This window comes from Salvia hispanica, chromosome 4 (genome assembly GCF_029641045.1).
Source record: "Salvia hispanica isolate PSC_SH4W2 chromosome 4, Shi_PSC_v1, whole genome shotgun sequence".
Taxonomy (NCBI): Eukaryota; Viridiplantae; Streptophyta; class Magnoliopsida; order Lamiales; family Lamiaceae; genus Salvia; species Salvia hispanica.
In genome coordinates, this window is record NC_142695.1 from 42,264,864 (window position 1) to 42,288,675 (window position 23,812).

The 23,812-nt window shown below is 35.2% G+C and overlaps 4 protein-coding genes across 8 annotated transcripts; 1 reads left to right on the forward strand and 3 right to left on the reverse strand.

Annotated features, from left to right (window-relative positions):
* Positions 1 to 2,697: 2,697 nt before the first annotated feature.
* On the reverse strand, positions 2,698 to 7,549 carry LOC125196350 (microtubule-associated protein TORTIFOLIA1-like). The gene is made up of 6 exons (XM_048094843.2): positions 6,814 to 7,549; positions 6,261 to 6,449; positions 5,127 to 5,229; positions 4,439 to 5,013; positions 3,476 to 4,354; positions 2,698 to 3,176 (listed from the first exon to the last, which is right to left on the reverse strand). The coding sequence occupies exons 1-6, from the start codon at positions 7,492 to 7,494 to the stop codon at positions 2,979 to 2,981; spliced, it is 2,625 nt and encodes an 874-aa protein (XP_047950800.1). The 5' UTR covers positions 7,495 to 7,549; the 3' UTR covers positions 2,698 to 2,978.
* A 1,094-nt stretch (positions 7,550 to 8,643) lies between these two features.
* On the forward strand, positions 8,644 to 12,943 carry LOC125196351 (uncharacterized). 2 transcript variants are annotated; one of them, XM_048094844.2, is made up of 9 exons: positions 8,644 to 8,744; positions 9,082 to 9,225; positions 9,305 to 9,417; positions 10,059 to 10,137; positions 10,222 to 10,250; positions 10,851 to 10,944; positions 11,364 to 11,453; positions 11,582 to 11,774; positions 12,208 to 12,943. In XM_048094844.2, exons 2-9 carry the CDS (start codon positions 9,082 to 9,084, stop codon positions 12,675 to 12,677), a joined length of 1,212 nt encoding a protein of 403 aa, XP_047950801.1. In that variant the 5' UTR covers positions 8,644 to 8,744; the 3' UTR covers positions 12,678 to 12,943. The 2 variants fall into 2 exon arrangements, with proteins under 2 accessions (XP_047950801.1, XP_088926006.1); XM_089069880.1 differs by lacking the exon at positions 8,644 to 8,744 and having other exon boundaries at positions 9,067 to 9,225.
* A 492-nt stretch (positions 12,944 to 13,435) lies between these two features.
* Positions 13,436 to 18,002, reverse strand: LOC125196352 (uncharacterized). 4 transcript variants are annotated; one of them, XM_089056058.1, is made up of 11 exons: positions 17,895 to 18,002; positions 16,797 to 17,461; positions 16,091 to 16,119; positions 15,767 to 15,833; positions 15,494 to 15,551; positions 15,003 to 15,095; positions 14,568 to 14,682; positions 14,438 to 14,485; positions 14,290 to 14,335; positions 14,078 to 14,148; positions 13,436 to 13,898 (listed from the first exon to the last, which is right to left on the reverse strand). In XM_089056058.1, the coding sequence occupies exons 2-11, from the start codon at positions 17,430 to 17,432 to the stop codon at positions 13,859 to 13,861; spliced, it is 1,203 nt and encodes a 400-aa protein (XP_088912184.1). In that variant the 5' UTR covers positions 17,433 to 17,461; positions 17,895 to 18,002; the 3' UTR covers positions 13,436 to 13,858. The 4 variants fall into 4 exon arrangements, with proteins under 4 accessions (XP_088912184.1, XP_047950803.1, XP_047950804.1 ...); XM_048094846.2 differs by having other exon boundaries at positions 15,494 to 15,554; XM_048094847.2 differs by having other exon boundaries at positions 15,494 to 15,554; positions 16,797 to 17,481; positions 17,895 to 17,976.
* Positions 18,003 to 19,070: 1,068 nt separating this feature from the next.
* LOC125196588 (protein translation factor SUI1 homolog 2) lies at positions 19,071 to 21,245 on the reverse strand. The gene is made up of 5 exons (XM_048095171.2): positions 21,124 to 21,245; positions 19,984 to 20,089; positions 19,571 to 19,776; positions 19,446 to 19,499; positions 19,071 to 19,296 (listed from the first exon to the last, which is right to left on the reverse strand). The coding sequence occupies exons 2-5, from the start codon at positions 20,018 to 20,020 to the stop codon at positions 19,252 to 19,254; spliced, it is 342 nt and encodes a 113-aa protein (XP_047951128.1). The 5' UTR covers positions 20,021 to 20,089; positions 21,124 to 21,245; the 3' UTR covers positions 19,071 to 19,251.
* Positions 21,246 to 23,812: the final 2,567 nt, after the last annotated feature.

Below are 23,812 nucleotides of genomic sequence, written 5' to 3' on the forward strand. Positions count from 1 at the left end.
TTTAGTAGCCTCGTGTGATGCTAATAGTCAATGTATGTTTATGCATTGAACAATGTTTTTTTGTTTAAAATGATACTTAAAATAATAAATTAATACTATCTTCTAGTTAATTTTTTCTACTCATTATTATCCATAAATATCAATCATCCTCATACTTTAATCACACCTTTTGATATTAACAATGTATTAGCAAGATTTTTCTCCATTTTTTATTGATAAACTGTAATGATGACTTATTAAAATGGGTTTACATTATTTTATAATATAAATTGATTACTGTTGTATATTAACAAATCCCTGTAGAAAAGAATGATGGTAGCTCGCACCCTGATCATTCCGCAACAAAATTCTCCACAGATAATCCCCTCAAAGGCTCAACTCGTCACCGTGGAATCTTTTCCTTGATCTCCCAGAATAAAAATCCAATCTTGTTGAGGATCCAGCTCTAAAAATGCATGATTTTGGGTTAAGAAAGTAAGTTTGTTTGTTGATGTCTTAATTTTGATACGTGTAAAGGTTTATTGTTTGGTGAGTTAGTTGCATTTTCTTAAGTGAGATAATAGGGATTGTTTTATGCTAATTGGTTAAGACTGTGTTTTCTACCTTTTCTTTTGGAGAGAGGACGGGAAGCTAGAGATTTTATGAATTGAAAGACTCACTTGCTCTTGTATGACTTATCAGGATTAATTTGGTTTGCTGCTGTTTAATCAACTTCATTGTTCTCATTATTTACTTATAGATCCCTTTGATGTAGTACTAACATTTTTAATCTAATTGGAATGGGAATGAACTTGTATCTTGATTAAAGAATTACTACTATATAAGACGAAAGAACGTAGGATTATGCTACGGCTTCCAAACATGGTTTGCTGGTTGGGGTGTTTGGCAGAAAACAGATAGCCCGTTGAACCGAAAATATGCTTCAAGTTGATCAAGAGATGATTTTGCATTACAAGTTTTAGATTTGATGTTCATGCATTATATGCAGCTGTTAATTTTCAAATGGAATTGGATTTCTAAGAAAGATGGAAGAATATTTTGTATGGATGAGCCTGGGAATCATGAACACTACACTATGATCATCTCTGTTCTATTGTTTGTATTGAAGGCTGTAGGTTTCTCCATAAGATGCTGAGTTTACAAATTGGTTCCAATACGTTGAATTCCTTCAATTGTTAACTTCAACTTCATAGAAAAGTCGCTCATAATTTTGACGAATATTATGACATGCCACTTTTTGTACCATTTTTCTGCTTTGATTGCTTTTTTCAGTTAGAATGTATAGTATCAAAGATGATCCTCACCGGTTTTGCCATTTATGCTTTAATTACCATTTGTTATCTTCAGACTCGCCAAATAGTGTCACCTGGCATGCACCATTGTGCTGTGAATTCTATCAGTGGCAACATTTAAAAAATATTCTACATTGAAACTCTTGTTGAAATGAACTCCACATAGCTGCAATTGCGCTTTTTTTGCCATATCAAATCGAAACATTAAATGTATTGAGTTTATTGATTTATAATAGCTATTTTTCGCTTACTAATCTTGACTGAAAAGGTTTGTTTGTTATTGTACATATAGTGAGGGGTGTTATATGAACACCTGATGCTAATGTTAGTTTTGTTCGTTAGATGAGAATTATACCAATATATGGAATTACTCATGCTTTTTGTCTATTAATGCTAGAATAATAATACGATATTTAAAGAAACATGTGACTTTGTGAAAATCTACGCATGGTTAAGTCTCTCATTTATATACCTTCCCTCTATCTCTAAATCCTGCCACCCTACCTTATGCGTCTAGAATGCAATCAATGGAAAAAGAAAAAAAGAACTCTGGATGCTGGTTTCCTTTTAATGCTAGGAATTTGAACCATTGTTTAAATAAAGTCAGGTACGATTTGCTATATTTTCAACCCAGGTAAAGTGTTTCCCTTCTTCATGCTGTAATCTCATGGCTTGAGAAAAAACTGAGTTAGATTAGGTCAAGAAGAAAAAAGGATGGAATTAGGTGATAACTAGTAGTTTCTAGTCATAAATCAAGCTTTTGTGCCAGCAGTTGAATACTCTTTCAATCTCTTAAACATCTTGGATGAGGATGATAGTGTTGACGAGTGCAATAAAATCACAGATTCACTGTGACCAGTGACCATGTATTAAGTCTAGCATGCGCATACAGAAGTGTATTGGTGAAACACGGATGCAGGATAAAAATCTCGTAATGTTTGGATGTTGTGTGATATGTGCAACATTGCCATGGCTGCATTTTACCTGTACAAGATTGCGACTGGCGGAAATCAACTTATGACATGTGATTTGATAGTTCATTTACAATTTTACATAGATTAGCCGCATGTTGTGCTACTTCAAATTCTTATCTAGCATGTCAAGTGCATTGTAGCATAATTTTATCTGAATAAGTAGGAGTATTTCTTTAGGTAATTCTGTGATAGTTGGGAACGACGGACATCTTTATTTATAGATGGATGCATTGTGTTGGTAGCCACATAGTTCCATCCAATTTATATTGTTGGGTCGTCTGAGTTTTTTTCCATGTTCCTTTATTTTATCAGGTGTCCAGTTTACTCTAAATATTGAATGATCATAATGAAACAGATAATGAGTAAACCCAACTCCAACATTATGTTATAGATGATCAGTGCCCTGCAAATCAAGTAATATACGAGAATAATGAATAAATCATACACTTCATTGAATGTCTCACTAAAGAAAATACTATAGCAAAAGATCTTCAAATATTTCAAAGTAACATACACAATTCACAACCTGCTGATCTAAATTACTAACACAATGCACATGCAGAGAATGTAAAATTTCTACTCCACCAATCACTTCTTTCTCATTTGTATTGAGTACTTAAATCATTCGAGGATCACACCAATGCATGTTCTGATAGACAGTATTGGACCTTCAAAAGCAAATATCAAGCCAAAAATTATTGGTGAGGAGAAGTTATTTCCCGAAATGTTGCAGATCGATATCCCAGGCAGTTGCCAACTGAAGCAACAGTTGGTCCGGAGCTGATCTTTCCCAGTCATCAGGTAGCTCTATTGTCGAAGAAGCTTCGTGTAAATTCAGCAAAATCTCCCTTTTCACCTCCATTGGAGTGCCCAGAACATCAGGGCCGTTCTCCATAACGATATCTGCCAACTGGCAACACAACAATAAATCATGTCAAGAGGCAGAATCCCAGGGATGGGCTACACTACATGGAACAACCACGCGTTAAATCAGAAGCATCTCAAGCAATTGGTCTGGAGCTGATATTTCAACATTAAGTTGAATATATACATAAGACCCGTCAAAGTTACAGTAATGCACAATGACATATAATTAATCAGATAATATATATTTCACCACAGAGAAGATTTACTTGCATGATGTCAAACAGAATTATGTACTATTATAATTGACCAGATAAAAGAATACCAAGCAAAAGGCGGGCTTACCTGTTGAACCCAATATAAACAGATGTCGTACAAGTTTGGCTCTATGATCAACTGTGAAATAGCATTCAGAACTTCACTTGCTACTTCATTTGATAGTTGATCTATAACGGGTCCAGATCTATCCATGAGCTTTACTAGCAAGACATCATCCCCAGTGGACAAAACTTCAGCGAAAGCAGCATCCACATCACCGGCATGAAGTGCATCCATTGCGTTGCTCCAAGAAGTCCAAACCGGGTCACGGTCTTGTACAGCTCCATCGTCTCCTAATGCTTCAGCAGTCATCTCAGGGATAGCAACTCGAGCACCCCGACTGACTCCATTATCTTCGCCAGCAACTCGTATAGCTTCCAAGGTTGCTTCATCCTTGGAAGCTTGCCAGACACTCCTTGCAGATGGTCCTTCACCAAACCTAACAGGTGCAGCTCCCTTCTCCCAGGCTCTTCTGTTACCACCTTGATCAGCCTCATTTTCTGATTTTCCAGATCTAATATCCATAGGACCACCAGCTCTCCTTGAGCCCATATGTCCATTTTTACCATATGAATGAAAGTCCCAAGCATCTGATGCATCGGATCGCCAGGAGGGGCCCCTAGATTTCATTCCCAAGGCACCACCATCAAATGCATTAAACCTCTCCCCAAAGTGAAAGCGTCCATCGCTTCCTCTTCCTGACTTGCCACCAGAATAGTCAGGGAAGCCGTTGTACTTGCTGAGAGACCTGTTTGAAGATCCTTCATATCCACCCATGCTACTGCTACCCCTCCTACCTGATGATGATATTGATAAATCCCGTGCCATGTCTTCTACAACTCTCTCAAGCCCCCGCACTCGGTTTTCTAGAGTAACCATGCTGTCATGTGACCCGCCCATAAAATCCTAGAACGAAATGGAAACAAAAAGAAATAAGACAAATGCATAAATGTGCATCATTGAATGAGGTCTTTAGAAATAGAAGAACACCTGCAACATATTCATGAGATGACCTTGTTGCCTCTCCAGCAGTAATAACTGTCTTTGAATAGCCAGCCAATTTCCTTTGTTGTTCATAAATCCCTCAGATTGACCTGCAGATCTGGAAAGTTCTGAATAAGCACTGGAGGATTCAATCTGATTATAGTCCCGCTGATCACCAACAGCTCCTCCCTCAGTGATTTCATAGTTTCCTTTGAAGGGTGCATCACCAGCTTGGTAGTTATGCCTAGTCCTCCCCTCTTGATCTGAGCTTGATTCTGGCTCTTCCTCATTTTTTGAATTTGAAGGGTTGGTGCATCTACGAGGAAGAATCACTTCAACCGGCAAATCATCTGAATCTCTTGTTTCTAGTTTTTGGAAGAACTCAGGGTTCAGTTCCTTCTCAGTTAAAGCCTTCTTCTTCAATATTCCAACAGCCTTGTCCAGAATGTTGTTTCCCTTGCCTTTTTGATTCGGATCAGCTGGAGACGATCCAGAGGATGCGTCCTTCAGCGATTTTGCATTTTCTCTTTCACCAAAATCTTTTTTATCCAATTGATCAGCATTTTCTGATGCTTCATCATCTGACAAGAAGATCATTGGAACATATACCTTGTGAGTAAAAGAAACAGAAATTGCTACCCCACAGTCGCATAAAGAATTTAACCTATAATCAGACCAATCTATTAATGCCTACCATTAGATGAAGCTTTTGTTTCATCAGAAGACCCATCTCCTTTTCCAGCAATTTTCTTCCATAGCTGTAAGGCCTCGTTCATACTCTCTCTAACAGGTTTTATCTGGGAAATTCAGTATCAGTTTTAGTTGAATGGATTACCATACAATCAACTTTTTGTTATTTGACAAAGTCCAGTAATTGAATCATAAAATTGCCATTTTGGTCTTCCAAAAAGTAACTGTCATTTTTGTGCAAACCAGAAACTATCTATGAACAGAGAATATAGCGAACTCGCACTTTTACATATTCATTAATCTGATTACGATGCTGGGTAGCTAAAACTAACAGCAACAAAACGGGGTATTTGGCATTCAATTACTGAGATTTGGACTTGAAATGACTGAGACATGGATTTCATGAGTCCAAGACCATTAATTGCATAAAAAATCTATGAGCACAATTCACACTTAAAAACGATTGATAAATAAGAATCAAGACCACAAAGAACCGACAATCTTAAAGCACCAAAAATCTCAAATAAATGGAAAATGAAACATACTAGTTCAGTCCAATAATGGGCCAGAATTATTTCCTCTTAAAAATATGTTGAATGGAGAGATTTCTATTCCACTCATTGTGAATCTTAAGCCCTGGGTGAATGCATCGGGCTCAGAGAGAACAATGAACATCTTTTGTCCATTACTGCACGCACCAGGATAGCAGTATATTGCATACGCATCCTATAGAATATGTAAAAAGAGTAGGAACTACGGACCTGCTTTCATTAAAAAGGATATGTTCATAAAAAGATGAACTTTATATCAGGCGTCATATCTCAACAAGTAATAAACATGTATAAAGTTACAAATACTTAATTTACCCGCCCACCCAAAGGGCAAAGACTACTGCCGTGGGAGAGTAATTATAAGTGTTCCATCATTATTTATTCAGCAGTCAACTGCAGAGATCATTCAGGCAATTAATGGAAGCAGTTAAACATGTTACTAGTATTTGCACCAGAAATGCAGATACTGCATGAACAGACATGATGGTATACTTTGCAGCCAGAACTCAAATTAGTGTATTGTGCACTGAATACCCCTATAATCTCAGAGGCATGCCAATGATTTTGAACACAACAGTAATATGTACCTTGTCAAACCGACAAGCCTCAAGTGCATTCAATGTTGAAGCAGCTCCTTCTGCTACTACATTTTTGTTCGAAGACAAGACACTTAATGTCTCGGCCGCAGCTTTCCTAGTCGCCCAATCCGAACTGTTAAGACATCCTTGAATACTTTGAAGCAATGATTCCAAATTTTGAGGGGTGATTGCTCCTACCTGCAACAGAAAGGATAATACGTAGATCTTTATAGCATCACACACTAGCTTTAAAAGTAAGAAGGGTTCAAAGCTAGCACAAAATTGTCTCATCATTCCTGATTCGCTAAATTGCAATATAAACAACGATCCTTAGCACATATAAGTAATGGTTAGTTCCTAAAGTGTTCCCTCAACCAAGCACAAATCAAGTTAGCTGTACAAACTGATAGCACGGTGAACTGAAACCCCATTCATCCAATAACAATCTCACAGACCAAATGTACATGAACTAAAAGTCAACCCATGCATCACAGCTAATGTAAATCAGCAATCCTCAATTCAAATCTAACTAGTAGCACCAACATTGTAAAAGGGGGCGAACCTGTGACAAGCTCGACACAACCTGCAACAGCGACGCCTTGGCCAGGAAATTAGGGCTATTCAAATACTTACACACCCTAACGCAGAGCTTCTGAAAAGTACCCAAAGGCGGATCAGATGCGCAGTCAAGCATCTTAGCCAGACACAATGCAGCCCCACCCTGCGCCGCCTTGTTGTTCTCACTCATCACCTCAAACAACGGCTTCATGAAGAGCGAGACGACGCCGTCCCCTCCGGTGCCGCCCTTCAAGTAGAGGGCCGAGAGCGCGCCGATGGCGTCGCGGCAGGCGTCCCTGACCTGCGAATCGGAGTCCTTGAGGCGCTTGACAATGTGAGCGATGATCTTGGTGAGGTGAGTGGCGGCGGCGTCGGTGTGGGCGGCGCAGAGCACGGCGAGGAGGCGGACGCCCTCCTTCTTGGAGGGCGGCTTGGGGTCGTTGACGGCGTCGTAGAGGCAGTTGAGGAGCATGGAGAGGCCGTCGTTGGAGAGGGAGTGGATGATCTTCTCGAGGTCCTCGACGGCGATCTGGTGAGTGTCGCGGTCGGCGAGCTTGGAGAGGGAAGTGAGAATGCGCTGCTTGAGCTCCACCATTGCGAGGTGCGAGGAGAGAGAGGAGGAGGGGGATCTGGAGGGGGTTTGGTTGGGGGGTTTGGAGGGTTTGGCAGATCTCTGAGAGCTCATTTTGGTGGAAATTTGAAAATGGAATTAAGGTGAGATGTATGAAGAAGAGAAGTGGGGTTTTAGTTTCCTGAGATTGAAAGCAAAATGAGAGATCTGTGGCTCGGTTGAAATGGGCCACCACCAACACCAACACCAACACCAGATGCTCTGCTCTGCAACAGATTAATTTCCATTTCATTAATTATTTCCGATTTCATAAATTATTTCCGATTATGCATCTCACAAATTATTCGACAAACAATTTAAATTTCAATTCGTTTCCAACTTCAAACTCAAAACTGGATATACTGATCGTTTTGCCAAACAATCGGCGTTTTTTGTTTGCAAACGCGGGCTTCATATTTATATATGTACACATAATATTTTTTCAAATTTGTTTGATAAATAAGAGTAGTAGTAAATGAATTTAAATATTTTAAATTTGTCATGAAAAAATAAGTAGACATTTGAAATATTATAATAATCGAATATTAAAAATAATATCTTTAAAATAAATGTTGATGTTCCTAAATATGGAATATTTGAAAAGGGAAAAAATACCTACATTACATAAAAACATATACTCCTATTTACATTATTAGAATTTTCTGCAAATGAAAATATTATAGGAGTATATGACGGCAGTTCATAAGAACCGATTTTTGTACAGTAAAATAAATAAAATCGTACACTTAATTGTTTTGGAATGAAACAATTAATTAAGAATGAAATGTACAACACTATTATGTGTTTGCTTCAGAACAAATGCGTAAACATCTACAACTCCTAACAAAGTGAAAATAAATTAGTAATTATTGGAATTATAATGATTTAGCTATCCAATCACCTCCTTTCCTTTACTATGGATAAAAACATGCACAATATGTATATTTGATCACAAGCATGAGAATCTAAGTAATCATCACATATTTATTGGAAATAAATATGTAAGTAGCCTCAATTGATTACAAACCGAAAGGGTGCATATAATAATAGTATAATATGTGTGGTCGACATAATTGTGGTAATTAATTAAGGCATGAAATAAAGCCTAAAATTAAGAAGCTAAGCAAAAGTCCATTTAAAAAATGAAGCCCAACAAAAGTTATGGTAGTAACACAAAAAGCCCAACTCGATCACATAATTTAAGCCCAAACACTAAAACCCAAGCTTAAAACTTGTAATCCTTCTTTACCAATCTCAATTCTCTCTCCGATTCCTGCCCAGCTTTCCGAGCGCCATAACCGTCCGCCGCCGCACGGCGAGTCAGAGTATGTGTTAGCTACTCCCAACCTGTTCAAATTCTATTACCGCTTCAAGCTTTTTGTATGCCTACTACCATAAGATGCTAATCGCCACACGTATTTGCTTAAACCAAGTGAATACTCATGATATTTGTTTTGAGAGAGCTCATAATAAGATTTAATCTTTTATAGAGAAAAGGGGAATGTGACTATCCTCTTATAATAGCTTAACTTAAGGCCTACTACTAACCATTATTTTGAAGCTCTAACCTTTTAGCAGTTTAGGTTTTTTGTTAATGTGAAAATAGTGCATAAACGTAATTTATGGATTGAGATGCCAATTCATTGCTGCAATTGGATACAGATGGACTCAGACATCAAAACAGTTGAGCAAAGATTGAAGTCTTTCACCAGTCAGCTTCACACAGAATGTGGAATTCTTGAGAGACTCGTGTATAAACACAAGAATCAGCATCGAAGATCCTCATATTTTCAATACATTCTTAAGGTTTGTAATCTTGGTTATGCTCAGTTTCTCCATCAGGTATATAGCTAAATGTTATGATAGCTTGTTGTTTGCATAATAGGTAAGAAGGGATCTGCAGCTTTTGAAATCACTTAACCTGGATGAGGTATTGGAATCCTCTTTTCTGGTGATAAATGGAGACAGGCCAAAACAAAAGGTTCAGCTTTTGGAAGGGTATTGCCCCTCATCTTACTCTCTTCTTTTGTTCCACCTTCCTTTTTTTAATCAATCTAACTGAATTTACTCATCTGGGTATCGTCAAATTTTGAATCTTCATCTTTCAATTGATGTGGAACCCTCTTACTATGAAATCTGAAGCTAGACTTTTTTGGTACAACAAAATGAAGCTAATATTGAACCATTTTGAGGTATATGTGTACTGAAAGACTACATATGCTTGATTGGACAATGGACAATGAAAATTTTTGGTTATTATAATATTCAGGTCCTGTCACAAAGATGTGAACTTGGATTAGTTTGTAAGTGATCTATCTGGCGTTTCTTGTTATTTGTCACTTGTTACTTCTCCTACATCCATGTATGGCTTGGTATTCAGAGTCATAAATTTCATATTAAACGTAGGTAGGCCAAGAAGTGGCCTTTTGCCAAAGTCATGCTTACTGAATTTGTTATGTGTTCTAAGATTCAACTAAATATGGCCAGTGACTCCATCTTGCTGGTTTGGGGCCGAGAAATTGTATTATAATTGGTAGTTTATGTCAAATTTGTAAAGAGAAGTTCCTGCATAATTTCTCTTGTATGTAATGCTATGGTATTTTTGTTTTCTTGTTAATGTTGTTGCCTACTTTCTGTAGTTTGAAGAGAAGAAAAACTAACAGTGGAAAATATAATTTCCTGGAAAGGCTTTTGGGAGTTACCCGTCTATTGTCACAGGTGGTTTCCTTTCCTTCTCAATTTTGAGATAACATGATGAAGCCAGCATTTCTCATTTCTGGCTTCTTTGTCATGCTTTTGCAGATTGTTGAGCCTTTGTTGAAGGCGGCTATGTATCCTTATAGTTCTCAACTGTTGATTGTGTTTGTGTGTGTGCACATATTTTTTCTTGTGTATAGGATAATGTCTGAACATGTCATGCATAAAACGTATTCATGTCTTCTTGTATGTCATACTATGCTATTTTTAAAAAAAATATATTAGTACTGTTCAATGTTAGTTATACTTTATATAAGAATGTTTTTAGAGGTACTATAACATCTGCATTTGCACTTCTCACCCACAGATTATTAGCAGAACTTCTACATTTGTCGTGCAAAATTTTTTTACCAAATTTATTGTGTTCTCAATTCTGCCATTTCCAATTTTTGGTTATTGTCTTCCTGTATTTTTTAGTAGTGTATAATTCTTTCATTGTGGCTTCCATCAAATTGTGATGCAGTCTGTTCTGTCTGCCCTTTATTTTTCATTTTTTTCAACTTTCGTTAGTTTATCCCTATGATCAAATCTACACAAGTTAAGTTCCCTATGATTCTTGTTTCACCCCATCTGTTCTTAATGTCTTTTTTTGGCACAAAGTGGACATTGGAACCACCTAATATAGAATTTTATCCTTACAAATTTGTTTTTGTGAATATCTTAACTATGCAAAGAGAGATATCCATGCTTCTTGCTCGGTCATTTTTCATGAAGTTTTCACTGGTGGTTTTGGCTGTGCTTGCACGTGTTCGCGTACTGGTTCAACAAGTAAGCAACATTTTCTGCAAACAGCTCATGCTGAATTTGCTACTACAATAATTAAATTCCTGTCTCTGATCTATGACTATCAGAGATTTGTTGTGTACATGACCAGATGACCTAAATGTGGATTCTCTTTCTTCATAAACTTTTTTGAAACCATCTCTCTTTTTCTTTGGATGAGAAGGTGCTTTGGTTGAGGAGTGCAATGGCTGTAATTCTAGTTTAGGCTTGAATTTGTCCAGGTTTTTGTTCAGTCATTTGGGTTATTCAGTCGCCAATAGGAAGTGGCATGCTTCCTATCATGAAGCCACTCCTTAGATTGCCCTAACTTCATAAGGAGTCTGACATTAGTGAACATAGCTATAACCCAAGTCTAAGCAAGTAACTGATGCGTTTTCATTTATTTATAATTTCCTTATTTGCAGATGCTTCTTGATGCTGTTCTTCTATACAACACTGTTTCTTCTCTTTCTCAAAAGGAACAAAGTATTAAACTAAAACAAGAAGGATTTGAGGTCAGTGCACTCTTGTTAGTGTTTGAAGCAATGTATAAGCTACTGCAGCGTTTATGTTGGTTCTTGTCAAAAAAATTTCCCCCTATACTTATCTGCGTTTGCTTCTCTTTCATTTACTTAATAATTAGGTCTTTAGAGAATATTTTCCAAGAAAGGAGGAAGCCAAGATTTTACTAGAGTGCATTTGGCAGAAAGATAAGTTTGTCTTAGTTGAGACGACCCACAAAAGTGAGGCCACTGGTGAAGAGAAGGATGAGCGAGGAGATATCTCATTGAGCACTCAGCAAATACTATATGAGAACATTGAGGTTATACTTGGAGGTAATATCCTAGTCCTTTTCTTTTTTCACCCTATGATGATTTCATTGTAATGATTGAATACATTACTTAAATTGAACTTCTATGATGATTGGGAATGGGATTTATAATCTCATTTATCCTTAATGTTCTTTTTAATTTTTCTTGTATCCAAATCTATTTGGTAATTCATCTGAGTGATACTTGATAATTGAATGTATAACACTTGACCAGAGATGCTTTTCTCGAGACTTTGTTATCATTTTGTTTTAAATGGTTTTGTACATGCTTCAGAAGACCATGTTAAATGCATTGCTTCTAACTTCTCATCCTGGTTTGCTTGGTTATGTTTGTTCTAGTCCTGCTTTAGAGCTATACTTTGTGCACAAATAGCTTTGTCTTTTGCTGAAATAAACTAATATACTACAACCTTTTCTCATGATATCTTTTCGCATAGTTGATGATTCTGGGGCTGCAGCATCTGTACTTCCTGCAACCGATACAAACAATGTTGAAGAAAACTACAGTGGTGCTGCTGGATTGAAAAAAGATGAGAAGAATGTTCCAGAAGCTTCAGATATGGCTCCATCTTCTTCTGCAAATATAGTTTCCTTAGAAGATGTATTCACCAATTCATCAGCTGGATCGTTCTCTGACACAAACAGAAATAAGTCAGCTGGAGATGTTTCATGCTCCAAATCAGAAGTCACTTGCACAGAAACTAGCCTGCCTGCTATTTCAACCACATCGACCCTTTCAAGACGAGTCAAAAAGGAAACAAGTAAGAAGGTTGCTTTTGTAGCTGTTAAACAACCCGCCCCATCAACTACAGATCAATCGAGGTTTCCTCTAAAAGGCACAGAGAGGAACAGTAATGATCTATTTTTCAATCTCCTTACTGGTGGGAACAAGAGTGGTCTGTTGTAAGTAATAGTGACCTTTCAGAGTTGAGATCGGAGCAGCTGACAAGTAACTTGTTCGCAAATTTTGGATATGATCCTCGGAAGTCTTGGATGTCCTCTTGCCGAACCATTTAGCTTTTTTACAACTAAGGATGGATGCTGTGTATGCTGGCCTGGCCTTAAGGATTCCTGTTCTTTTAACACCCTCAGAAAGTCAGAATATTTGTTCAGTGTAGATAAAATCTGATAAATTGTTTTTGGTTCAAATATAGAACTTTATTTAAGATATTATTGATATATCTTTACTGTTATTGATAAAAGATACTGAAAAAAATGCATATTCATTATTTCAATAGGTTAATAGTATTGAAAAGAGCTACTGAAATTGGATATTCCAACACTCAGATTGTGAGATATTGACTCTTTCTGAATCCATCATTGACTTCTGATTCTTTAGTTCTTTTTTTGTTTCAGCTGAAACATCAAGATATTACAAAGTGGTCATTTCATAAACGGTAATTTTACAAGGTTTTATTCCATATATCATTAATAGGATCTAAAGAGAAAATGACACTCTTTATTTTCACAAAACTCCAATAGTGCGCGACATTGAATTTAAGCGAAAAGATTGGTATCGACGCAGATTTGGCATGTGAAAATAGAAACATGATTGATCCAAAACACAACACAATATAGAATGAACGATTGAATGTTTGTTTATACTTGACTCATGACCATATTAAAATCAATTTTTTATTAAAAAAAATTGGTTGTTTTGTCATATTAAACAGAAAAGGAAGCTTTATTGATCATGGTATCCCCATTTAATATCCACTACTGAATGCTTTGTACATCAGCCAAGTAAAGGATTGAAAAACATGAAACTTGAAATTACTTTGTACATCCACTTGAAATTTAGCTAACCCAAACGCTTCAAATGGCAAAAATATGCACATACCAGCCTTAATAAACCAAATCAAAACAACACAGGCAGCATTTGAGTGCAGCATTCCACTTAATTTACGAGTAAAGAGAGCCCTTGCTCATAAAACAAGCTTGGCTTCAGTATATTCAGTCGTTTTATAATATGGCAACATGAGCATACATGGGCAAAGATTGCAGCCGATTGTTTGCTTCATCCTACAGACAACTTGGTATCACAGAATGGCAATTTCCGAATGCTTTTTTGGCAGGGAGGAGATAGCATCACCCAGTAGAATTCTCATGCAGCAGAACATACTCGCGGCTGCAACATCAAAAGTTGGGTAATAGTTGTATTAACAATTGCAATCACAGAAGTAAGAGTTGCTTGATGAAATGTCTTAGTGGATAACAAACAAAAGGAATTTATAGATAGTCGCACAATTAAAATGTAGACAAAATTGTATTGAGTGTAGAAAAGAGCTATTGGAAAAACCAGCTTACCTGCTATTGCCAAATTTGATAGTGTCTTTCTCAAATAGTTCATAATATCGCTGAGGTTCAAGCCGCTCATCCTGAAAAGAGGATAACTGTAAAGTCAGAATATAAAACTACATAGTATAACATTAAATTCGAGTTCAATTCCTACAATGATCGTATCTAATGACACAGAGAGAAGATTATTAATTCAAAAAGTATTCTAAAAAGATGCTCACATTGACAAAAGTCCCATTGGTGCTTCCAAGATCCATCAAGTAAGGCCTAGCAGATAGCAAAGCAGCAGGACCTATTAGTTAGAAAGAAAGAAAACAACAAGCGCAATGCCCTCTTATTGGTGTAAAAAACTGAGATTGCTAGTCACACCTCACTCGTTTTGTCACGCCACCATCTGGGTTTTCCTCTTCCACTTGCCTTCAACCATACGAGCCCATAAAAAGGTAAGTACATACAGCATGCATTATTATATAAGCATATGAGAAAGAGGTAGTCCTACCTATACTGAAGAACAGAATGCTGTTTACTGCAGGATGGATGATCTGTTGGGATGTCTGCAACCCTTCTCTCTCTACCAAAAAGATAGCAACTTTGACGATGTACATAAAGAGGATCTGCATGCCAAAGAAAATATAATATTCAATAGTTCTTTAACATTCAGTCAATTTTAAACCTTTGGCCAGATACAAAATGGCATCCGGGATTGGGAAACTAAAAATCAGGACAATAACATACATGAAAGAAAAACAGCTCAAAACATCATACAGAAAGATGGAAAATTAGGGCGTGTAGTTGGAGGTAGGGGGCTGATAAAGAACCACACATGAAAGCAAATTTTTTTCTTTTTCAATCAGAAAGTGCAGGGATCAGTTTGATGATAAACGTAAACATAGGTTGTTATTATAACATGACATGATATCCAATCAAAGATTACCATTGAGCACTTCACCACCCTTAAAAACATACAACCGCCACCTTACTTCTGGTTTGCGAGCATCAGGTGGCTCATTGAACAGCAGTGTTACACCTGATGAAGCATCAAATGCATCAGCAGAAGCAACAAAGAAAATAATATCATCAAAACAGAAAAAGGTAGAAGAAGGAAGTCATGACAGAGAGATTAGACCTTTAGAAGTAGCACCACCATTTACATGCAGGTAGAATCCACATAACGTCTACTTACTTGGTTACTAACGTTTTCATGTGTTATCAAATCTCTTATCATTTAAATCAACCTTATATCGATTCCATAGAGCATATATAGACTAAAGTAAAATTAAGGGAGCTTAACAACAAAGGAAACGAAAAGGCAGGGAACTGAACTACATATGAAAGAAGAGACATACTAATAAATAAGACATGAAAAAGTTTAAGAACAAAAAGGCTGACAAAAAATCTTGATGATAAAAGGCGATCACATTGTACCTTTTACTCGATTGGTTTCTGCTGCAAGTTTTCCAGACAACTCAAATGAAGGTTTATGCTGCTGCACATGTAAAGAGATAAAAAACAAGATATTAAAAAATAATGCCCATAAACTATGATTGTTCAAAGAGAGTTATATGTTCCACTGTTCCTTTTATTTTATTTAAAAGAAACGGTGTGTGGCTAAAATTTCTGGACATGTGTTTTGAAAAAACTAAATAAGTGTGGAAGAATGGCATCAAAATAGTAATTCAGCAAGGAAAGAAAAGATACCTTTTCCTTTGCTTCCAAGGACTCTTCCACAGCCCTCATCTTAACTAGAGCCTCGCTTTCACCGTTACTGCTTAATAGAAAGATTAAATAGTGTGTCAAGAATTCATATCAGGCACAAGTATACAATGCTTGTACACAATATCCAAATAAATAAATAAACAAGCAAGAAGAGGTAGCACAAAAAGACTAGACCCAAAAAGTTAATCATTCAGATCGGGAACAAGATTTAGTCATTCAAAGTCCTCCTATAAAGCAGCCACTAGCCAGGACAACTAAAATAAAAGTTAATGTGATCATAAACATGGTGTTCAATAAGTAACTTACCGATCTTCATCATCTCTTGAGTTCGTCAGCTGCAAGCATTTAAAAAATCATCAGATGTCCTAAGATCTTCCTCCAGCAAATAAAAAAATAACTAAAACTCAATTTGAGTTTATTGTGAAAAAAAAATAATACTGTGACTAAACTTTTCAAAAATACTAGTATAACAGTATTAGTATTTGTCAACAAATGAATACACAAGACATCCAAAATTGAATCAAACTATTAGCTTTTCAAAAACATCAGGAAGAAAGATTAATCATTGGGGATCAAATCCATTTCATTAAAAATTTAAATTAAGCCTAACAAAAATATACCAATTACTGAATTACATATTTAAATTGTGGAGTTTAAATATATTATGATGGGTATATAGAAAACTTTTCAAAATTAAAACCATCCTATCCATAAAGCTTATATGCATCAGTTCTCCATTAAATTATGTCATTCATGCTAATTGAACAACCCAGTAGAACAAAACAAATTTCAGATGTCTATAATTATGATAGTTCCTAAGATCATCTAAGTGCATAGGGTTAATTTGATCTACATTTCTAGTCATAGGTTTTACAAAGTCTGAATGAGAAGTACACAACAGTAGACTCATTTTTGTGCTTATCATGTCAAAACAAGTTATCTCATCAATTAAAAAAATTATATATTTCCACAAGACAGGAACAAGGTATGGGCAGTGGATATCACCAGACACCTCATTACGTCCTCTGTTGTCAGCGGCAGAAGGAGATCTAGATCTTCGCTGACCCACGCGGCGACGATCAGAAGGTGAATGGGAGCGTTCGTGTCTGGATCTAGAACCATTACCAGCATCATCCCTTCCTGACCTTCTCTCTTTCTTCTGAGTTGGCAAATGCCTGTCCAATTCCTCTTCCTCACGAGCAGCCTTTCCGCTCTTCCTATTATGGTTTTTCTCATATTCCCTCTCGCTCCCTTTTTCAGCATCTCGTTCAGATTTAGCTCTTTTCAGTCTCTTACTACGTGGTGAAAGAGGCGGCGGAGACCTTGATTTCTCCCGATTTGGAGATCTAGTACGGATTGAAGTCTTTTGTTTAGCGTGAACAGGGGAACGAGATGGTGATTTTTTCGGGTTTGGGGGTTTGGTGCGAGTGTGGAGTCTCTCCCTCAAAGGTGAATGAGATGCAGGGGATCTTGATCTAGCACGTTTCGGTGATCTAGTACGACTTGAAAGCCTGTCTGCATTAGAACTCCTGTGCTTGGGAGGGGATATCCCTTTTTCACGAGCAGGAGATCTTTCTCTTCTAGACGGGCTTCTCCTACGAGGAGACCTATCAGTTCTGACAGGAGAGACAGAGTTGCGGCGCCCCATTTAATAGCAACTCCAGCAATGTAGCTTATCTACATATATATAAACCACACTGGTAAGAAACACACAGCATCAAATTGAAAGATTAATCATTTATAACAGAGACATATAATTTCACGAGCACAGAAACAAACAAGTATACGAAGAAACTATGAAATATTTTACATCTAATTTCAGAAGATTTAAGAATGCAGACACTGCAGTAACAAATGCGAACCACAACAAATACCGAAAACACGAGAATGTGGTTACCACTTAGTATAGGGCATATTATCGCGGGTCAATACTCTTAGGATTGAGAATATTATTTCAAAAACCAAAGTATCAACAGAGAATGCCAGAAAAAGCAACACTTTAAGAACTCAAAATACACATACGAAAAACATGATAAAAAATAAAAGTAGCCAACACTCCAAATCATACTTGGAAGAAATGGTAAATGAGAGATTAATAACGAGGAAATACCTAAAAAAATTCACGGTATGAGTTGCTTCACTGAATACAGGGGAGAAATGGTGGAATAGGGCATGAGGATGCACAGAAGAGGGAAAACGGCGTCGTTGCAGCCTTCATTGTTCTACTAGGCTTATCATACCATTGGGCTTTCTTATTGGGCCTACTATAATACGCACTCATTTTTTTACCTAGTAGGAGTAATTTATTACATAGCTTGTTAATTATTAGCTGTGTCATAGGATGACACATAATTTAAATTTAAAATTAACTTTTATGAATGAGATTTGTTGTGAATTGATTGAGTGCCAGATAAAAGAAAGTAGTACTACTATAGTAGTAAATATCATACAAAGATTGCCATATTATTCAATTTGCAAACACGAGAGTGAGAAAAAAATAAGGGCAGACATGAGCAATGCTGCTTTTAGTAAGGTATGTTGATTTTGCATTACAAATTGAATAATCAAATCAAAACTGAGTGAAAATTAATCTTTTCATTGGATGATCAATGATTAATATGCACACCAAGCTATCCATTACGAATGATACATTAAACATCTGATTAAATTAAATCAATTGAACAATTATACTTTAATATTACAATTAATATTTTTTTTTCTCTAAGAATGTAGTACTTCATTTTCAGTTGAAGTCTAATTGGAAGCGTCTACTAATTTAAATATCAAAAGATTCAAAACCGAATTGAATTTTTTTATGTGTATATAGCGACTTGAACAAATATCCAAACACTAAACATATCTTATCCAAACATTAATTCAAAATGGCGTATTCTTTAGTTTTTGGTGACGTAAGTGTAATGAATTATGAACCTACTTGACAGTTTAATCATGAGAATCGGATATGAACTTCAGAATACTCCCTCGGTTTACTCTCGATAAGACAACACAAATAAGGAAAAAAATATATTAAAATATTATTACTGGAGAATAAATTCACTTCACGATAGATATATACTCCATTACATAGCAAAATTAAAAGTATTCTATGGACAAAAAATATTCAAACATAGATGGACAAAGTAAAAATATGGAGTAATTTTTTCTGAACCAATCCTTTATTTAGTTTTAAACGGAAAAACAATAGTCATTCAAAAGGCTTGAACATAACACAACAGAATGAAGGAAGCTGAATCGATGGAAACAGGAAAAGAAATGAAGAATATGCTATTCAAAAAGACAATGCATTTGTTCCTTTAATCCACAAGCAATCGGAAAAGTTAATTCAGCACAAGACATGACACTAATAACGTAACAACGACTATATAAAGAAGTTGAGCATACAACAAAGTTCACTTATAAAACTTCACATATCATAATAGGTCATAAGGATGGATGGACGCTGCAGCTTAGAAACCATGAATCTTGATATAGTCCTTCTTCACAATTCCAGCCTGCAATCCAAACCAATCACTACATTAATACACAATTCAAATATACAAAGATTTTCACAAGTAGTACTTATATGACACAAGATCCAGTTTTACTTCAAGATAACATGCTCACATCACATCTAATCACAAGAGAGATATAAGGTAATAACCTGAACAAGAAAAGTAGAGACGTTCTTTCGCTGATCACCTTGGAGTTGAATAACCTGTACAAAGAAAAAAGGTCAGTTTCGACATGTAATGAAGGTGAAGGTCAAGCGTAAACCTTAGCACAGACCTGGCCTAGTTCTGGATCCTGGACAACAGTTCCATTGCAGCAAAACTCCTTCTTAAGATCCTTCAAGATTTTGTTGTAGCTAAACTCCTTCTTCAATCCCTGCACAGTTGTCAGGCTTTTCCGACCATTCCGCTGTTGTACCCGAATGTGTACGTAATCCTTTGACCCAGTGCTAGAGTTATCAGCATTTGCATCAGTAAAAGGATCTGTGTTAACAATACCGAGTCAGTCAATGGGACGCAAAGGGAAGATTGGCTTCCAATCACTTTGGCTTATCCAAGGTATGCCAATCTTTCAGTCTATTGTCAAACCGTAATTATTACCACAAATCCACCACTGTATAGAAAACCTCTCCATATATGAACTGAAGAAAGACTTGCTCAAAGAATCAAGAATACAAAAGAAAAGTATACCAAAAGTAGTGGGAATCTGGATATCAAGATCAGACATGAAACTTGGTTGATGCAGCAAACTGACACAAAGAACAAGATTTGAGTAGCTGGATTGGAATGATCAGACCTGTATGCAATAAACATAAATTGATGATATAGTTTTATAAGCATGTCAAACCCGAATATAACATAATTTTTTATTGTTCCATTAAGTGATAAAACACAAAAAAAAAACAATACTGATGCATAAATTTTATAACAATATATACTTCACCATATAATGAAAGCACATTTCAGTATATGATATATATTCTTCAGATGCATCTCAGAAAGAAAGCTCTCACTCTCACTCTACCTATAAAGTGATCTGTTTTAGAATTTTTAGTGAAAAAAGTAGCAAGGGCATACAACATGAGACCCAAGAATTATTCTTTCAACAACATCAACATGCTGGCAACCAGACAAGACTTATGCAACAATCAAACCTCAAATACGAAACTACAGATATTACATCCAAGTCCTTTACACATGAACCCAAAAAAACTGGAAGGAATTATGTCAATACCCAAGCAGATCACTAAAGAATTAGCCTTCAGAATTTACTCGAACAAACTATTTTTCATGGGTTTTCACGAACAGAGCAATAACTCAACGGATAATATTCCAATAAAAGATCGACCTAAACCCTGATGCCAGGAAAGGCATAAATCTGATGAAATTCTTAAAATTTAACATATAGATAAATTTCATAATGAAATTCTTGAAAATTAATGGTTTTCTCAATAATAGATAAAGGTTCTTCAATAAAGACGATGGATTAGAACAAATAGTATCAATCTTTATACAATCAATTGCTACCCTAAACCCTAATTCCAAGATAAGCAAAAATTTGATTAAATTCTTGAAATTTACCGGAAAGGAAAACCCTAAATACTATCTGGAATAAAATAATAAAGCAACTGCTGCGATGGTGTTTAATCAACAATCAACAGAAAAATCAAGTGCTGCGGTCGTCTACAGACCGAAAATTTAATCGGATAAATAGGGCGGAAAAAAGAAAAAGAAATAAAAGGCCGCATCTTTAGAATCAATCGAGAATTAGCAATCGACAGATCCAACAAATACTGGAGATAGAGAGTGAAAAATGGGGGCGAAGAATACCTGATCTGATTGAGAAGAGAGAGAAATGAAGTCTGGGTTATTATGAATACGAAAGCTAATCAGTGAAAAATGAAGTCTTATGCGGATTTTATAGCCGACTCAAAGAAATCGTGTTTAAATATCTCCAAATGCTAAAAATCATATCAATATTATATACCAATAAAAAATATTCCCTCTTCCTATATTTTTTTTTTTTTAAGTTTCTTCTTTCCACGCTCTTTCTTATTTTATAAATTGATTAGAAATGAGCCCAAATCTGGCTATAACTTGAAAGGTGAACACGCCCTAAATTGTGTTTTAAAACTCATGTACAACCAAAAATGCATATTCTTACGAGATGAACATAAGATAAAGGATAGTTATGTCTAACCAATTAATTGTGTTGCTATAATAAAACTGAAATCGAATAGAAATTGGTGATATTCATTTTAACAAAATACTATTGTCTCTATCCATTATTAAAAATCTCAGTTTTATATATTAATTTTATAATATAGTCTAAATGTAATGAGTTAATGAAAAAACGGAAGGGATCTCCTACTCCACTTTCCCTACTTCATTCTTAATCCACACACAGCTTAATAAAATAATCATATCATCACTTAACCATCACTTACATATTTTAAGATTATTTTATTAAATTATGAGAGGCGGATTAGGAATGGAGTAGGGAAAATGAAGTAGGAGATCTCTTCCGGTGAAAATAAGATACACTTATTAAAAATGTATAATGTAAATATTCATAATTTAAAGTGTCACTTTTATATTGGATTCAATTAACAGTAACTAAAGCTGGGCTACATCAAATCGAACTCCCACAAAAATGGACTTACTAAAGCTAGGATATATCAAATCAAACTTCAACAAGAGTCTACTTATTAAAGTGGGACTTCTTCACATCAGAGAATGAGGATCATTATACATATAACGATATCAGTCTCTAAAATTATAGAGTGAACTATATAAAATGACCCATGAGCTATGCGTTTCACACATGAATGGTTTGTGGATTAAAAATATCATGAGTAATCCCTGATTAAAGTGTAATTACATTCATGATACTTTTTCACTATTAATCACAACTTTGCACTAAAAATGCCCCTAAAAGCATGAAGACCATTTTCGGACTTTCATATCTAGGTACCGAATATGATATGATATGATATTTAATCCATCTTTATCTCTCTCTCTCTAGTATTGGATATGATATTTTTTCATAGTTTAAGTGCCTGAAATGATACTTTTCACTTCACTTTTTCAATCACTTTATGCCAAATCCTCTTTTATTTTTTTATGTATAATTTTAAATTATAAATCATACTTAATTATAATTATCATTAAAGTTGTATTATTATTATTGTTATTATACTAATAAAGTAAGTATAGTATTATTATTTAATTTATTAATAATCTAATAGTATTATGTATAATAAATATTCCATCCATCCCCAAAGAATATGCACTTTGGATTCAGCGTGAGTTTTAATGCAAAATTTGGAAAATAAGAGAGATGTAGATAGAAAAGTAATTAAAGTATTGTTAGTGTATAATATGTTCCACCTCATTAGAGTGAAAGAAGTTCCCAAAATTGGAAAGTGCATATTTTTATGGACGGACTAAAAAGGAAAGAGTGCATATTCATATGAGAACGGAGGGAGTATTGTTTATTGCTCATAGTATTTTATTATTAGTACAAGACATTCATGCAGAAGTTCAAAATTATAAATTATACTAGTATTCAATTATAATACCAATAAATAATTATAATTATACTATTACAGGGGAGTGATCAATTGCTAATTCATTATTTAATTGTTAACTACAACTAATTTAAAACCATAGAATTTTAAAAAACTTGTGGTCTACAATTTGCCACGTGTAATTTTCGTTTTTATTAATTAAATCGAAAAAAATAAAAAAAACTACCAAATTAGAGTTTTGGATGAAAATGTCAATTTAGTGTTTCGTAAATATCAACACAATGCTTTGAGAATGTTAACACATTGCTTATATTGACATTCTACATGTATTATATTGACATATTTTATATACTATGTTGACATTTGTGTTGTACGAAAAAAATTAAAAAATTTCAAATTTTTTTTTTCAAATTTTGACGTCGGAACATATATGCAAGTGAGATCTCGTTAGAATCCTTATGAAATTATCTTTAATTTGATATATATTGTGCGAAAAAATAATTTAAATCGAGAAAGTTATATGCGTTTTAAAATTATGGGATATTTTTCAAAAATTAGTTACAACTAATTTGTTGTAAATTGACCTTAATGCCCTTATTGACATTTTTTATTAATCGTATTGACATTTCTGAGTTGATAATCTAGGCCCTTAATTTATATATCTAAAGGTTATTATTTAGTTGTAGTTAACCATTGAATATTGAGTTAGCAATATAACACTCCCATACTATTACATATATTGAGAAAATCTTAGAAATCATATTTTTAGGATTTATTTTTCTAGACATTATTTTTGTATCAATTTTTTTTCCGCCAAACAAACTTAGGAACACATAAAATTGGTGAAGTAGATACCGAAGAAAACAATTTTAGTCAAAGATGCCCAAAATCAAAATCCTACCTACAAGTTGCTACAACATTGTCGAATTAAACTGATTCAATTAAAAATTACTTGGAAAGTGAAAAATGTGAGAAAGAAAGAGTAAAAA

What these genes read in the sequence shown, in the direction of transcription:
- LOC125196588 (XM_048095171.2), bottom strand. Translation starts at nt 20,020, where the DNA reads ATGTCTGATCTTGATATCCAGATTCCCACTACTTTTG. An exon ending in CCAGATTCCCACTACTTTTG is followed by an intron (nt 19,777 to 19,983) that starts GTATACTTTTCT and finishes TTGTTAACACAG; the next exon opens with ATCCTTTTACTGATGCAAAT. An exon ending in AGGATCCAGAACTAGGCCAG is followed by an intron (nt 19,500 to 19,570) that starts GTCTGTGCTAAG and finishes TTCTTTGTACAG; the next exon opens with GTTATTCAACTCCAAGGTGA.
- LOC125196350 (XM_048094843.2), bottom strand. Translation starts at nt 7,494, where the DNA reads ATGAGCTCTCAGAGATCTGCCAAACCCTCCAAACCCCCCAACCAAACC. An exon ending in AACAAAAGCTTCATCTAATG is followed by an intron (nt 5,014 to 5,126) that starts GTAGGCATTAAT and finishes TCTTCTTGTCAG; the next exon opens with ATGATGAAGCATCAGAAAAT. An exon ending in GTTTATATTGGGTTCAACAG is followed by an intron (nt 3,177 to 3,475) that starts GTAAGCCCGCCT and finishes TTGTGTTGCCAG; the next exon opens with TTGGCAGATATCGTTATGGA.
- LOC125196352 (XM_048094846.2), bottom strand. Translation starts at nt 17,432, where the DNA reads ATGGGGCGCCGCAACTCTGTCTCTCCTGTCAGAACTGATAGGTCTCCT. An exon ending in CCTTGGAAGCAAAGGAAAAG is followed by an intron (nt 15,555 to 15,766) that starts GTATCTTTTCTT and finishes TTACATGTGCAG; the next exon opens with CAGCATAAACCTTCATTTGA. An exon ending in ATCAAATTTGGCAATAGCAG is followed by an intron (nt 13,899 to 14,077) that starts GTAAGCTGGTTT and finishes TTGATGTTGCAG; the next exon opens with CCGCGAGTATGTTCTGCTGC.
- LOC125196351 (XM_048094844.2), top strand. Translation starts at nt 9,082, where the DNA reads ATGGACTCAGACATCAAAACAGTTGAGCAAAGATTGAAGTCTTTCACC. An exon ending in TTACCCGTCTATTGTCACAG is followed by an intron (nt 10,138 to 10,221) that starts GTGGTTTCCTTT and finishes ATGCTTTTGCAG; the next exon opens with ATTGTTGAGCCTTTGTTGAA. An exon ending in CCTTTGTTGAAGGCGGCTAT is followed by an intron (nt 10,251 to 10,850) that starts GTATCCTTATAG and finishes AACTATGCAAAG; the next exon opens with AGAGATATCCATGCTTCTTG.